Here is a 15,083-nt window from a genome sequence, read left to right on the forward strand (position 1 = left end):
CCTTGAAAAATCGTTGTAAACCTGAATTATCTTCAACATTTTCTGAAGTTTCCAAATTTCAGGTTTTCAGGATGTTCTAGGTCGTCAAAAAGGCCATTAACAACCACTCAAACATTTTTTCCTAGGTAGAGAAACTCATAATTTACAACTTTGCTGAACAATGTTATATGTTTTGAGCACTGTGTGATTTTCTACAACCGAATTTCGGTATGGGTCATATATGACCCATCAGGCCTGAAAGGGTTAAAAAGAAACACGAAAATTCAAGTTTTCTAAGTCTCACCCAAACAGCCCACCATTTTCTAATGACGATATCTCAGCAATTAATGGTTCAATTTTCAATGTTAATACATGAAACATTCGTGAAATTTTCCGATCTTTTCGAAAAAAATATTTTGAAAAAAATTAAATCAAGACTAACATTTTAAAAGGGCCAAACATTGAATATTATGCCCATTTAAAATGTTAGACTTGATTTAATTTTTCAAAATATTTTTTTCGAAAAGATCGGAAAATTTCACGAATGTTTCATGTATTAACATTGAAAATTGAACCATTAATTGCTGAGATATCGTCATTAGAAAATGGTGGGCTTGGGTGAGACTTAGAAAACTTCAATTTTCGTGTTTCTTTTTCTTTAAGCCGCTGTATCTCAACAACCAGAGGTCCAATCTTCAATGTCTCTTAGACAATTTTATAGCAAATTTTCTGAACTTTTCAAAAAAAATATTTTTAGAAATGGTCACTCATGGTCACTATTTTTAAAAATCGCAAAACTGCAAATATTTCGCTGAAATCAAACTTTCGGTGGCTATATCTTGAAAACGGGGCCCTTTATCAAAAAATCTGTAAAGTAATTTTCGATTGCAAATTCAATTTTGCATAAAAAAATGAGGTCAAAAAAATTGTATGTATAAAATTTCGATTTTTTCCAAAAATCACCAGTTTTTCAAAAAATCATAACTCGGCGGCAGATTTTTTGACCATGTTTCTCTATAGCTCAAAAGTTGCGGATTTTTGTCCCCTAAAACATATCAAAAAATCTCGAAAATCAAAAAATACGTATTTTGGGAATTTGAGTTTTTGTGAAAAAAAAGTTAATAAAAAAATCGGGAAATTTTTTTCCGTGTACCTATTTTTTCTAAATAGTCCTTAACAATACCTACAACTTTGCCGAAGACACCAAATTGATCAAAAATTCCTTCAAAAGTTACGGATTTTCGAATATTTACGTACCATTTTGTATGAACAGCTGCCAAATTTGTATGGAAATTTATATGGACAAACTAATGATGCAAAATGGCTTCTTTGGTCATAGGGAAGGCCCCCACAAAGTTTGAGCCAAATCAAAAAATACAAATAAAATCCATTTCCGGTTTTGGTAGAGAATTGCTCACATGGAACATTTTTGACGAAATCTGTGGGTGGGAAGAATCGGAAGAATAAAATTAGGAACTGCTTTTCGCCAGCTTTTCAATCGCCTTACCTTCATTGTGGCGTTCCTCAAAACAACGGAAGTGAGCATTCTGATCACCTCGTCGCTTCTCGTTCAATCTCGACGCAATCCGCACCGCATGTAGTTTGTGGAACCGAATGATGGTAATTGATCTCGAGGATTCGTTTGAGAAATTACAGCATCAGGAGTGCCTCAATGCGCCGCTCGAAGGCCCTTTTCCAACGCATCTTCCAGCCGGGAATGCTCCGATATCTCCGATACTATTCAGGTTACTATACTACACTGAAAAAATACTATGTTTTCAGTTATGAGCAATGAAATTAGCTTATATCTGTAAGCCCATACATCCAATTGAAATGTGGTCAAAGACAAACTTATAGAAAATTGGACGAGCTTTCCGGTAAAAATATTTTCGAGACTGAAAAATCAAGTCTGTCATTTAGAAATTGCCAAAAACCATCAAAAAACCTATTTATCCAACATTTTCATTTTTAAAACCGCTGTAACTTCATAAGGATTGGACTTAGGATAATGATCAATATGGAGACTTTTATGTAAAATTGTCTGGAAAATCGACTCTCGTGTTCGGTTTTTGAAAATGTTGACGTTTAGAGCACTTTTCAAAAAAAAAACACAGTTTTAGTAAATGATTTTTGTATTTTTTTAGGTGAGTTGCTCCTTCCTGCATTTTTCGTGAGTCTTTTTGTAACATCTTAGGCTATTTTCACAAAAATTTTTAACAAAAAAAAATCGTGGGCTCACCTTCAAATTTGACTTTTAAACTTAAAAATCAAAAAATCTCATAAAATTGGAGTGTTTTTTTCTTTCAGTGTATTTTTTTTTCGGAAAGCCCGTCATATTTCCTACAAGTTTGTCTTTGACCACTTTTTGACACGATGCAACGGCTTCGAGTTACAGCAATATTTAAATTACGAAATACAAAAATATTTAAAACACTTACGTTCTTCTCAAATGCCATTATCGAGTGAAACTGGCTCCATATACACAAAAATGGCTTATATAAGCGTACGATAACATGTCTACAAAGTTTCATTGAAATTGGAGAGGGTCGAGAAAAAAGTACCTAAAAAATTCCTGTTTTGGGCCGGAATTGCTCTAATATATTTAATTTCTACCGTTAGTTAATTAAATAATTTAATTTCTTACTATTGTCGCGCCCCTCGGACTTAGAAAACATCAATTTTCCTGTTTTTAAACATTTGCATGGCAATATCTCAGCAAATAAGGGTCGTTTCAACAAAGTCTGACAAAACAAAATATAGAGATTTTTCTCAGCTTTTCAAAAATATTTTTTTCAAGGGTGGGCAAGCATGGGCACTAATTTTAAAAAATCTATAACAGCGACAATTTTGAAAAAAGTTACCTAAAAATGGCTATAACTTGAAAACGGTGCACTTTATCAAAATTTTACTAAAGTACCTCTTTTTACACCTTAGCTTCCATCCACCCCGGGATTCGAACTGACGACCTTTGGATTGTTAGTCCAACTGCCTACCAGCGACTCCACCGAGGCAGGACCCAGGGAGACGACTCCTACACCTGGACTGAGCTAACGACCTAACCTTTTTAGGTTAGTCCGGCGCCAACATTTACTTCCCGTCCGACGGAAGGCGTGATCAGACAAATCTCGTCTCGAAAAATGCCACCGGGACCGTCTGGGATCAAACCCAGGCCGACTGGGTGAGAGGCAATCACGCTTACCCCTACACCACGGTTCCCGACGATACAGATTTTTTTTATTTTTACACATCATTTTTGTATGGACAGCTGTCCAAATTTGTATGGAAAATTATATGGACAAACTAATGACGCAAAATGGCTTCTTTGGGCATACCGAAGGCAGTCGCAGTGCCAACAAAAAAAAAAATACCGAAGGCACCAAAAAAGTTTCAGGCGGATTAAAAAATACAAAAAAAAAAATCAAGTGACCGAAATCTCGGAGAATTGCTCAGATATATCAATCTTCTAAAAATATATATTATATTTATAAAAAGAGTCGAACCAGCCTCCGGCTGAAAAACTCTATAATAAAGAATAAAAAAAAAAAAAATTATATTTATAAAATCAAATATGAAATATTTAAAGCGCTAGGCATTTTGCAGATCGGTAAACTAAAATTTAAACAGTTTGCCCTAATAAACTAAATTAATGTTGATATATGCCGAATACAAATTATGATGTTTTAAAATTATTATCGATTCTGAGGTATTCAACTGTTCATATATTTCCACAACCAAATCAGAATTTCCAGACCAAAATTTGTTTTTTTTCGGGAATTCCCGGGACAAATTATAAAAAATTCCGGGATTCGGGAATTCCCGGTTCTGGAAAAATCCCGGGATTTGTGTCCCGGGAATTCCCGGAATAGACACACTACTTACCACCATCGATATCTGGTGTCATTTGCTAATTTGGCTCTCTTCCCTTGTTGCTGAGCATCTGATTTCTCCAAGTCCGGATGATGCTACCAGGAGAATTGTGCGGCTACTGTTGGCTTTGGTCACTACCGGACTTGCCAAAACGGGCTTAGCTGAGTCGTGTGAAACCTTCATCTGGGAATCACGAGCCACACCACGAGGAACCAGCTGATTCCGAAGACCTGCCCGTCATCAACAAACCATGCGCCGTAAATCGGGCAATATCACCTTCGGGACCTTCGGGGACAGCTGAAGCTCGAGTCCGATCCAGCAGCAACGGCAGCAGTAGCTGAGAGGCCCCGACCAGCAGGTCCGCCCACGGAAGAGAGGAAGAGAGAGTGTCAAGGTAGGACACTGACAGTAAGGAAGTGGGTTAGGTTAGGAGGGAGAAGGTCAGGTTTAGGAGGTGGCCGTGACAAGAAACGTGGCAAACAGGACAATAAGCCCAGGAGTTAAACTTGATGCGACACCAGTTTTTTAAGCGGGAGGTCGATGGCAAAAAGGAGTAGGTGGCGATCGAGAGGGATTTTCGGCTGCTACGGGAATTGACTTTTTTCAAGTCCTAAACCTCTTCAAAACCCATCCCATACAATCTGTCGGACGATCTGTGGGCGACTGAGTCTGAGCGTTGAAGAACTCTGTAATAATACACAGAGAAGAGCTTCAATTGCTTTGGCTTATTTATTACACCGCGCTTTTTATAATTTTTTTCCAAAAAATAAATTTTTCGTCGTATTTTATTTTTTGCACTTTTTCCTACTCCGACTCAGCTCTACGATGTGGACTAGCACGGGTGACGACGACGAGTTTGCTGTTGCAACGCGGGGAGCACTTATTGTTTTATTGTTTTGGCCCGATCAGAACCGCGATCGACACGAAATTGGCGATTTTCGCTATACTTGGGCACGAATTTTGTGTTGCCCTGGACCACCACAGGTTCCGCCACCCGTAAACGGACACTCACGCCGCGGTTACCAGTAAAAACACGGATTTTTCGATGAATTCGGCGGACCGGTCGCAGCTCGACACCACTCAAGTACGCACGCACACAATACCCATAACGTTTCGCGATTTTCCCCATATAAACTTCAACGATAAAAAGCGACCCCTTAACGTTAACCGATTTGGCTCAAAATTTGCACTGTTGCTTTTTTTTTGCCTTAAGAATCGAGCCAGAAGGTATTCCTGATGTCGGTTTTTTTTATTGTCACCCTAATGGCCAGTGTTTCCTATGCCTTTGTATAATGCACGATGTATGTTAATAAGCTTAGAAACACTTGCAAAGCGTCGTGAACTTGCTTCTCTCTCTCGTTTGTAATCGATCTACATAATTGCAAACCGAATCAATTGCCCCGAAATGTTACAAGCTCTAAATTTGTATGAACCCGCACGCGCTTTGAGAGCACGACAACTCTTTGCGTTACGGTTTCACAGAACAGACTATGCTAAACACGGTTCTATCAACAGAATGATGGAAACAGATTACAAATACAGTGACACAATCGATTTCAATATGACTAAATCCGCTATAAAAAAACAGTTTTATAACCAAAGAAGATAGTTTGTATTTTAAATAATGTTCACCTGTAATTAGTAATTAAGCAATGATCAATGTAGTCAACATTTGTTTGACGAATAAATAAATTTGGAGATCGAGCCTAAGTTGGATTTTTTTTAATTACATATATTTTTACATGCTAAGTGGCACGGCTTAATGCTCTTCATCTTTGTTGTATTTTTCGTTTTATTGTTAATTGATTACGTTTATTTTATTTACTTCAAATTGTTTTACATTATTGCATTGAATCGAATGCATTTGGGTAAATGGGAAAAAAATCTCTTTAATAACTAATCCTAACTTAAACTAAAAAACTAAATTCATTGAAATATTCAAAATCATTAGAACGAGTAAACTACGAACTGTATTTTAAGATGAATGCTCCAAGCGTTCTTACTTGTTCCTGGCGAGTTTTGCACCCACGCAGCGCAGAGTTGTCATCTTATCTCTATGAAAATGTTCAAAAGTTCTTGTGGTGAAAACAGGTCACTACTGCGTTCATCCGTTGATGCTGGTTGGTTTTCCCTCGTTTGCTGACTGAAGCCTAGAGTGTTGTGTACCCGGGGGCGCGAACCAAACGAGCGGCCAAAAAGTCGTAAGAATAAACCAATTTTTAGACTAACAATCAAACACGTTTATTCTCTTGCACGACACAAAACTTAAGAACTAAAGGTTTCACTTCTATCCAAATCGCGCCTCTCTCTACCTGGGTGCTACCATCGAGCACAGTGAGTCGCGGAGTTTTGGGAACGGCTGGTGGTTCTCTGTGAACCCAACATCTCCCCCTTTAAGCCCAGAGTCCCGGGCTGTAGCGATCCGGAGCTCTGCGGTCTCGTTCAGAACGGCGCGGGAAAGGTCGATCGTCTCCAGGTAGAACAGGTGGATCTCCGCTCGGCAGTGGCTGCGTCTCGATTTCGAAGTTGTCCAGCAGGATGTCCAGCGGAAGTGTGCCAGGTTGAGCTTCCACCGATGTTGCGTTAGCGACGCGACGGCGTCGTATCTGGTTGGTGTGCACCTTGATTGGACGGTTGAATCCTTCGAGCTTGATGACGTAGTTCACCGCGCCGACCTTCTCGATTACTTGCCCTGGTGCCCACGTGAAATCATTGCGACGGAACACGTGTGCGAAGATCAGGTCACCGGGCGCGAAACACCTTTCCACAGCTCCATGTTTCCGGTCGTAGTCAGCGTTCTGCTTCTCGTTCGCAGGAGTGGGCTTCGGCGGCATGGAGGGAGCTCGTAGTAGATCGAATGTTGATTTAGGCCGACGACTCAGCATCAGCTCCGCAGGAGATTTACCACCGGGTGCTTGCGGGTTCGCAGTCGACCGGTACGCTTGAAGAAAAACTTGCAGAGTTTCCTCCAAATCCTCCCCCTCGTTGATCTTTTTGAGAGCTCGCTTCAGCGTGTCGACGAAGCGCTCAGCTTGACCGTTGGACGCCGGATGGTATGGAGCGGTCGTCACGTGCTGAATTCCGTTCTGCTTCAGGAACGTTCGGAACTCAGCGCTCGTAAACTGCGGACCGTTGTCCGAAACGAGAAGGTCCATACGACCAAAGCGAGCAATGCACTGCCGCAGCAGCTTGAGAGTCGCCTTGGTGGAAGACGATGGGGTTGCGAAAATCTCCGGCCACTTTGAGTACGCATCCACTACGACGAAGAAGAAAACTCCATTCATCGGGCCAGCGTAATCGATGTGGACCCGCTCCCAAGTGCCGTTCGGGGTCGGCCAGGACTGGAGCGGTGCCTTGGTTGGAAGCTTGGCTGCAGCGGCGCACTTTGGGCAAGCGCGCACAAGGTCTTCGATGTCCGCGTCGATTCGGGGCCAGAACACGTAACAGCGCGCAAGCGACTTCATTCGCACAATTCCGGGATGCGCTTTGTGCAGCTGCTTAAGAATGCGCTTGCGGTACACTTCTGGTACGACGACGCGCTCACCCAGGAGAAGACATCCTTCGACCACGCTGAGAGCAAAACGGCGGCAGAAGAAAAGTTTCACTTCGGGTTCAGCGATCATCGTGGAAGACTCGGGCCAGCCTTCGTGGTGGTACTTGATGACCGCTTGCAACGACTTCGACTCCTTCGTAGCCTTCCGGATCAGGGCGTGCGTGACCGGGAAGTTGCTGACCGACGAGTCGATAAAAACTTCGAGTTCGTCATCCAACGAGATTGCGGCGATCACGAAGTCTTCGTCGTCTTCTCTGCTGTGCTGGCTAATGAGACGGGAGAGCACGTCCGCATAGCCAAACTGATCCGTAGCGATGTACTCGATACGGAAGTCGTAGGTGAGCAGTATGATGGCCCAACGCTGCAGTCGGTTCGCCGAGTGGACTGGAATGCCCTTGTGCGAGCCAAAGATTGAGAGAAGGGGCTTGTGATCGGTCTGCAGGGTAAAGTGTCTGCCATAGATCATGGAGTGGAACTTCATGACACCGAACACGAGTGCGAGACCTTCCTTCTCGATCTGTCCGTAGTTCTTCTCGGCGGGGGTGAGCGAACGGCTACGATGCTGCACGACCTTGATGGCTCCTGTTGGCAGGCGATGCATCAGGCAGGCACCGATTCCGGTGTTGGACGCGTCGGCAGCAACGATGATCTCGTGGCGAGGATCGAAGTGCGTCAACAGGAGATCTGACGACAGGAGGCGCTTGAATTCTTCAAACGCGCGTTGGCAATCCTTGGTCCAGTTCCACTGTGCGTTGGCCTTTAGCAGCTGGTCCATCGGATGGCGCAAACGATGCATCTCCGAAACGAACTTGGCGTAGTAGTTCACTGCGCCGAGGTACGAGCGCAGCTCTGGAACGTTCTTCGGAGGCGGCATCGTAGAGATCGCTTGGAGCTTGGCCGGATCGGGGCGGATACCTGAACTGTTGACCACGTGGCCCAGGTACTTGATCTCGTCCATGAAGAAACGACACTTGGAGAGCTGGAGGTGGAAACCGTAGTCGCGGATGCGCTCGAGCACCGCGTGCAGGTTGTGTAGATGCTCTTCCTCAGTGGCCCCGCCAACCAGAATGTCGTCCAAATAGACGCGAACTCCGGTCAGGCCAGCGGTCATGGAGTCCATGATCTTCTGGAAAGCGCCCGTGGCTGGACGCACGCCCGGTGCCAAACGGTTGAACTTGAAGAGCCCCCGGTGCGTGTTGACCGTGAGGAGGTTCTTCGAATCTTCGTCCATTTCGATCTGTAAGTAGGCGTTGGAGAGATCAATTATGCTGAAATGGCGCATTCCAGCAAGGGATGCGAAGATGTCGTCCGGCACTGGCAGCGGGTAATCGTTTGGCTGGAGCGCGTTGTTGAGCCCGGTGGAGTAATCTCCACAGATCCGGATGCTGCCGTTCGCCTTCCGTACAGCCACAATCGGCGCGGCCCAGTCGGAGTGCTCGACGAACGAGATGATCCCCAGGTTCTCCAAACGCCTCAGCTCGTCCTGCAGCGGTTCGTAGGCGGTCTGCGCGACTGGCCGGCGCGGCACGTACACGGGCTGTTGATTCGGCTTCAGAAACAGCTTCACCTTCGTTTTCGTGCAGAGGCCCAGAGTGTCCAGAAAGACCTCCGGAAACTTGCGCTGCAGCTGGTGAACTTGATCCAGAACGCCGTCCGCGACAGTCACCCGGTTACACACCGAAGATAGCGGGACAGACCACAAGTCGAAAGCGTCGATCAGGTCCAACCCGAGCAGGTTCAGGTTGCTGTTGGGTGCGACGTAACAGACGGTTGAGCGGCAGGAATCCTGCAGCGTCACGCTGCACTCGAACTCTGCCTCCAGCTTGACGTGGCCTCCAGACGCGCTAGTAGCTTCGTGACTTGTCGGGCGAGTTGCGGGAGATCCAAGAGCCAACCAATTATCGCGGCTGATCACCGTGATGTCCGAGGCCGTGTCGATTTGGAGCTTGATCGGCTTACCGTTGATCAGGATGCTGACAAACTTCCTTCTGCGACGGGCGCTGGTCTGGTCGCTCGAGACCTCCTTCACGCTGGAACGCTGCGGTTTCCCGGACGGCCTCGCGAACGCGCAGTAGCCGTCTTTGTGCCCGATTTGTTTACACTCTTTGCAGACGTGTTTTACAAAAGGGCAGGCCTCCGTGTAGTGTACACCACCACATAGCCAGCAAGGGATTTTGGCGTCTTCCTTGCGTCCGACTTCTGTTTTTGTTGTGGTTTGTCTTGCCGTTTCTGGTTTGACTTGCCACGATACTTGTCAGAAAGAGAGTTGACAACAGAAGTGGAGGAGTGTGCGGCGTTCTCGATCAGTGCTGTGTCCTGCTTCAGGTTGAGGAGCCGCTGACATTCGGTTGCGAGGGTGTCGACCGTAAGTGTAGCAGCATCCGTCTCGAGTTTGGACAGCAGTCTGGTGCGAATTTCGGAGTCCCGGTGCGAGCGTAGTCCGCAAACGAAGATCAGCGCCTTGAACTCGTTCTCCTTCAGGCTGCTCAGCTTGAAGTCCTCGCAGAGTCGATTCACCGCGCCAGCGTAGGCGATGAAGTCGTCCGACTCCGGCTTGATGAACTGCAGGCACTTGCAGCGCTTGTTGAACAGGGATGTTCGCCGGGAAAAAATCTCCTTCAGCTTCGTCACGGACTCCTCGAAGTCGTTATCCTTCGGCTTTTTCGGCAGGATGAAGTTGGCGTATCTGCTGTGCGCCCGAGTGTCCAGCTTCCGCAGTAACAGTCTCACCTTGCTGGCATCATCGAGCTTGCAAGCATCCTGGGAGAAAGTGTCCGCGTACCGCGAGTACCAGACGTCGAACAGGCCGTCATCGCTGTCCGGATCGTAATGAAACTCGACCATCGTGTTGGCCAACGACTCGAGTAGGAACTCCTTGTTGTCGTTGGTGCTGGCGTTGAGCTTCGGTGGCGCGATGATAGGCTTGGCCGTGACGGTCTTCACGAGGTCCTGAAGCGCCTTCTGCTGGGCTTGCTGCTCCTTCTGGAGGTCCTGGTTCTGGAGGCAGACCTCGGTCAGCTTCTCCAGGAGGCTCTTCAGATCCGGGTCGCTCATTGTCCGGTTGAGGTTAGGTTCGGCGGGTAACGTAGAGCCGGGTTCTTTTCCGCAAATTCCACGGGTTGTACAGGACACCAGAAATTTGCAGCGTCCTCGTCGCCAAAAATGTTGTGTACCCGGGGGCGCGAACCAAACGAGCGGCCAAAAAGTCGTAAGAATAAACCAATTTTTAGACTAACAATCAAACACGTTTATTCTCTTGCACGACACAAAACTTAAGAACTAAAGGTTTCACTTCTATCCAAATCGCGCCTCTCTCTACCTGGGTGCTACCATCGAGCACAGTGAGTCGCGGAGTTTTGGGAACGGCTGGTGGTTCTCTGTGAACCCAACATAGAGGTGTTGTATCCTATTCAACTTTTTGCCGCTAATATCGAGGAGTACCTCACTGATTGGTGGTCCACAAAGGAATGAACCTAAGTTGGATCTTTTTGCACCCTTCGACAAAGTCGTAGGGAATTAATTTCCTACAAGAATCTCACAATTCGAAATTTTGGGCGAGACCTGCTGCCAAAATCCTGATACTATGTTAGTCCCCACACTTTTTTGCGAATTTTCCCATTCATACTCTAACGATCTATAGGAACCTTTAAGCCTTAACGGATTTGGCTCCGAATTGGCACAGTTACTTATTTTTACCTAAACGATCGATCCAGGTTTTTTAATGCCCCGTTTTCCTTGTCCTCTAATGTGCAAGCCATTTTATCGTGCTCAATTTAATTAAAAAAAAAACATTGTGTAAATCGTTTACCGCACAACCACACTGTGCATATAATGCAGCAGATCGATGGCAAAACCAAAGAATATTAAATATTGGTAGGTAGTCGTATTAAGTTGATGGAAACCGCATACAAATTATTATTTTTTCTGGAAAATGTTATCAGTTCATAAGTCAACGTTTGAATGTTATGATTTGCTTGAGTTTATTTTATTCATAAAGTTTTTCATCATTATTCTCATGACAAATTAAGACGAAGCGCTTGCACCGGTGGAACCTGCAAAAGTAAGCCAATCATCAGAAGCTGCTATCACGGACATACCTAAGAAAACTGTTGAAAAACAAATCGTGCAAGATGCTCCACCAATTCCAGCTAAGAACGAATTACCATCCGATGCTACGCCAGAGACGACAACAAATGAAAAGTCACCGGAAGAAACAAATGCAAGAGTGGAGCAGGCAGGTTATAGGTTGAAAAAACGTGAACCAGAAAAATCGCCCCCCTTGCCCCAATTTGGCGATGATATGGTTAAATATCACCACAAAAGAATTTTGCACAATCGAGATAAATTACAATGGTCGGTTCACCTTACAAATCGTGCTGGTTTGGCAGGAAGACGATTCAAATTAATGTGTGCAGCCACAGGTTTTCAGGCTGAATTGAATTGGTATAAGGATGACAAACTTATAGAGTATGATGACCACATTATTGATATGAATGACTTGCACCGCAGTGCATATGGGTGCATATGGATCGAAGATTTGCGCCCCGAAGATGCTGGAGTCTATAAATGTATAGCTTCAAATGGATTCGAACAAATTGAAACCCAGTGTAAATTAACTGTTGTTAAACCAGACATAGGAAAGAGAGAATTTGCTCCTGTGTTTGTTCCACATCGTACGAGAGGTAAGAATATAGGGGAAATATACCAATCACTTTAAGAATTTTCCACTTTCGAAACAACCTTATCCAATAAATAAAAGTTGTGTGCTCACTGTTATTGAAAAACTTATTCTGTTTATATTAATATTTAGACCAGGTTTTTGTTTTTGAATAGCGGACCAAATTTGAAGCTTACAGCCTGCAGGCCAAATATGATTTTTTTTTTAATTTGTCATAAAATTACGTTATTTTAATCGATAAAATTGAAAAAAAAAAACAAATTTCAGTTAAAGTTTTTGAAATTTCAGGTAGATTTTGTCATTAAGCCGATACAAATATTTTTCAAAGTTTTTGTCCCTTGGCTCTTGCCGGGGTCGAGGGGGGTGGGGGGTCAAAACAAATATGAATATTGAAATAATAAGCCATAGTTTCAACATTTGCATGGAACAATTGTTTTAAAATGCATTTTACACTAGTACAGTTATTTTGCAATCATTAGTTTTCAAAAAACGTAAAATTTGACGAAACAAAAATTTTAGCGAAAAAAAACTTTTTGCGATGATAAACATCGAAAACTTTCAAAAATTCCAAAGATTTTTAAATCAACCCAAACATGCTAAAAGTGATTCTCAACACAGGACACGGTGTATTTTTGAGACCTCAAAGATAAAAAAAATCGGTATGTCTGATATGAAAAACATGCCTAATTCATTCTTTTTATAAAATTATTATAGAGCTACAGGAGCAAGTGTCTACGAAATCGGCCGATTTCGACCATTTTTATTTTTTGTATTTTTTTTTATTTAGCTCATACTTTGTGGGGGCCTTCCCTACGGCCAAAGAAACTACCCATACAAGTCTCCATACAATTTTGGCTGCTGTCCATACCAAAATGATACGTAAATATTCAAACAGCTGTAACTTTTGAGTGAATTTTCTGATCAATTTGGTGTCTTCAGCAAAGTTGTAAGTATTGTTGAGGACTATTGAGAAAAAATAGGTACACGGAAAAACAAATTTGGCGATTTGTTACTTAACTTTTTTTCACAAAAACTCAATTTCCCAAAATACGTATTTTTTTATTTTCGAGATTTTTTGATATGTTTTGGGGACCAAAACCCGCCACTTTTGAGCCATAGAGAAGTATGGTCAAAAAATCTGCCGTCGAGTTATAATTTTTGAAAAAAAATTGATTTTTGGAAAAAATCGAAATTTCATGCAAAAGCAAATTTGGACCTAATTTTTTTATGCAAAATTGAATTTTCAATCGAAAACTACTTTACAGATTTTTTAAAAAAGGGCTCCGTTTTCAAGATATAGCAACCGAAAGTTTGATTTAAGCGAAATATTTGCAGTTTTCCGATTTTTAAAAATAGAGACCATGAGTGACCATTCCTGAAAATATTTTTTTTGAAAAGTTCAGAAAATTTGCTTAAAAATTGTCTAAGAGACATTTAGGAGCGGCCGTGGCTGACTGGTTACGGTGTTTGCTTTGTAAGCGAATGGTTCTGGGTTCGATTCCCATCTGCTCCCAACGAGAAAGTTAAGTACACAGAAATTTGAAATGATGAATATGAATGAAAAATCAAAGTCGCTCAAGACGGGGTTCGATCCCCCGTCCTTTGGATTGGTAAGCAAAAATGCTAGGCCACTAGGCCATGACGACTTGGTAAGCGTGGACTGGAATTAGGAATACTGTTACAGAGAGCGAGTTGTGGCGCTATAACCACGGCAAATAGTGTCCTGGGCATTCGTGGAAATACAATGTCCCATCCCAGAGGGTCCCGGAGTACCAAACCTTCTTAGCATGGTGCTCCCAACGAATACAACCAAAATCTCGGAGCGTATGGTGGTGTGTCCCCACGCTTCTTCCTCCCCTGTCGATTCAGAATTGTGTTGTTGTTCGAACACTCTGTGCTCAAACTCAACCCAATTACGAGTCATCTCTGCGATACGGCTTTACGCAGTAGGCCTGGCCGGTTTAACGCTTGTGATGTTTCAAATGCATTCTAATGCAATGGCGCATTACAAATGTTAATAAATGACAAGAAGAGTGCTAGGCGTCATCTAACCTAAGGCACTCTCCAGGATCCCTTCGGAAGATTGGCTGCGCTAGGGTCTGATTAGATTAGATTAGATTAGATTAGAAAAATTGTCTAAAAGACATTGAAGATTGGACCTCGGGTAGCTGAGATACAGCCGCTTTAAGAAAAGGAAACACGAAAATTGAAGTTTTCTAAGTCTCACCCAAACAACCAGCCATTTTCTAATGTCGATACCTCAGCAACTAATGGTCCGATTTTCAATGTTAAAACATGAAACATTCGGGAAATTTTCCGATCTTTAAAAAAAATGCTTTGAATTTTTTATTTAATTTCTGTGAAAAAAAATTTAAGAAATCGCCAATTTTTCTCCGTGTACCAATTTTTTTCTCAATAGTCCTCAACAATACCTACAACTCTGCTTAAGACACCAAATTGATCAGAAAATTCACTCAAAAGTTACAGCTGTTTGAGTATTTCCGTATCATTTTTGTATGGACAGCAGCCAAAATTGTATGGAGACTTGTATGGGTGAACCAATGACACAAAATAGTTTCTTTAATCATAGGGAAGGCCCCCACAAAGTTTGAGCTAAATAAAAAAATACAAATAAAATCTATTTCCGGTTTTGGTAGAGAATTGCTCACAGACAAAAAAGTTTAATTCTTTCATTTGAAATCAAAACACACACACACACACACACACTGAACCGTGGGGACAGGTGAGGGTCCCTGCGTAGCTTAGCTGCCAGCTACCGGGCGGGTTGCAGTAAGCGAATAGCTGTCGGCGCGCCAGTGGTCGGAAACGCCAATTTAGCAGGAATAATTTATTTCCGCTTCAGGGATGCATTTACGAGCTTCGGTGTCTAAGAAGCATTTCGATGCCTCTGTGCTCTGATGTACTAACTGACTTTTGGGCCAAAATGAGTTAATGATGACATCTTTTAGCTAATTAAATTCCCTGCAAAACGCTTCTAAGAGATCT

At 43.2% G+C, this 15,083-nt stretch overlaps 1 protein-coding gene across 1 annotated transcript; it reads right to left on the reverse strand.

Annotated features, from left to right (window-relative positions):
• Positions 1–6,062: 6,062 nt before the first annotated feature.
• Positions 6,063–10,453, reverse strand: LOC119766265 (uncharacterized protein K02A2.6-like). The gene is made up of 2 exons (XM_038250707.1): positions 9,643–10,453; positions 6,063–9,598 (listed from the first exon to the last, which is right to left on the reverse strand). Exons 1-2 carry the CDS (start codon positions 10,451–10,453, stop codon positions 6,240–6,242), a joined length of 4,170 nt encoding a protein of 1,389 aa, XP_038106635.1. The 3' UTR covers positions 6,063–6,239.
• Between the last annotated feature and the right edge of the window lie 4,630 nt (positions 10,454–15,083).

Source organism: Culex quinquefasciatus, chromosome 2 (assembly GCF_015732765.1).
Source record: "Culex quinquefasciatus strain JHB chromosome 2, VPISU_Cqui_1.0_pri_paternal, whole genome shotgun sequence".
In the NCBI taxonomy this organism is placed as follows: Eukaryota; Metazoa; Arthropoda; class Insecta; order Diptera; family Culicidae; genus Culex; species Culex quinquefasciatus.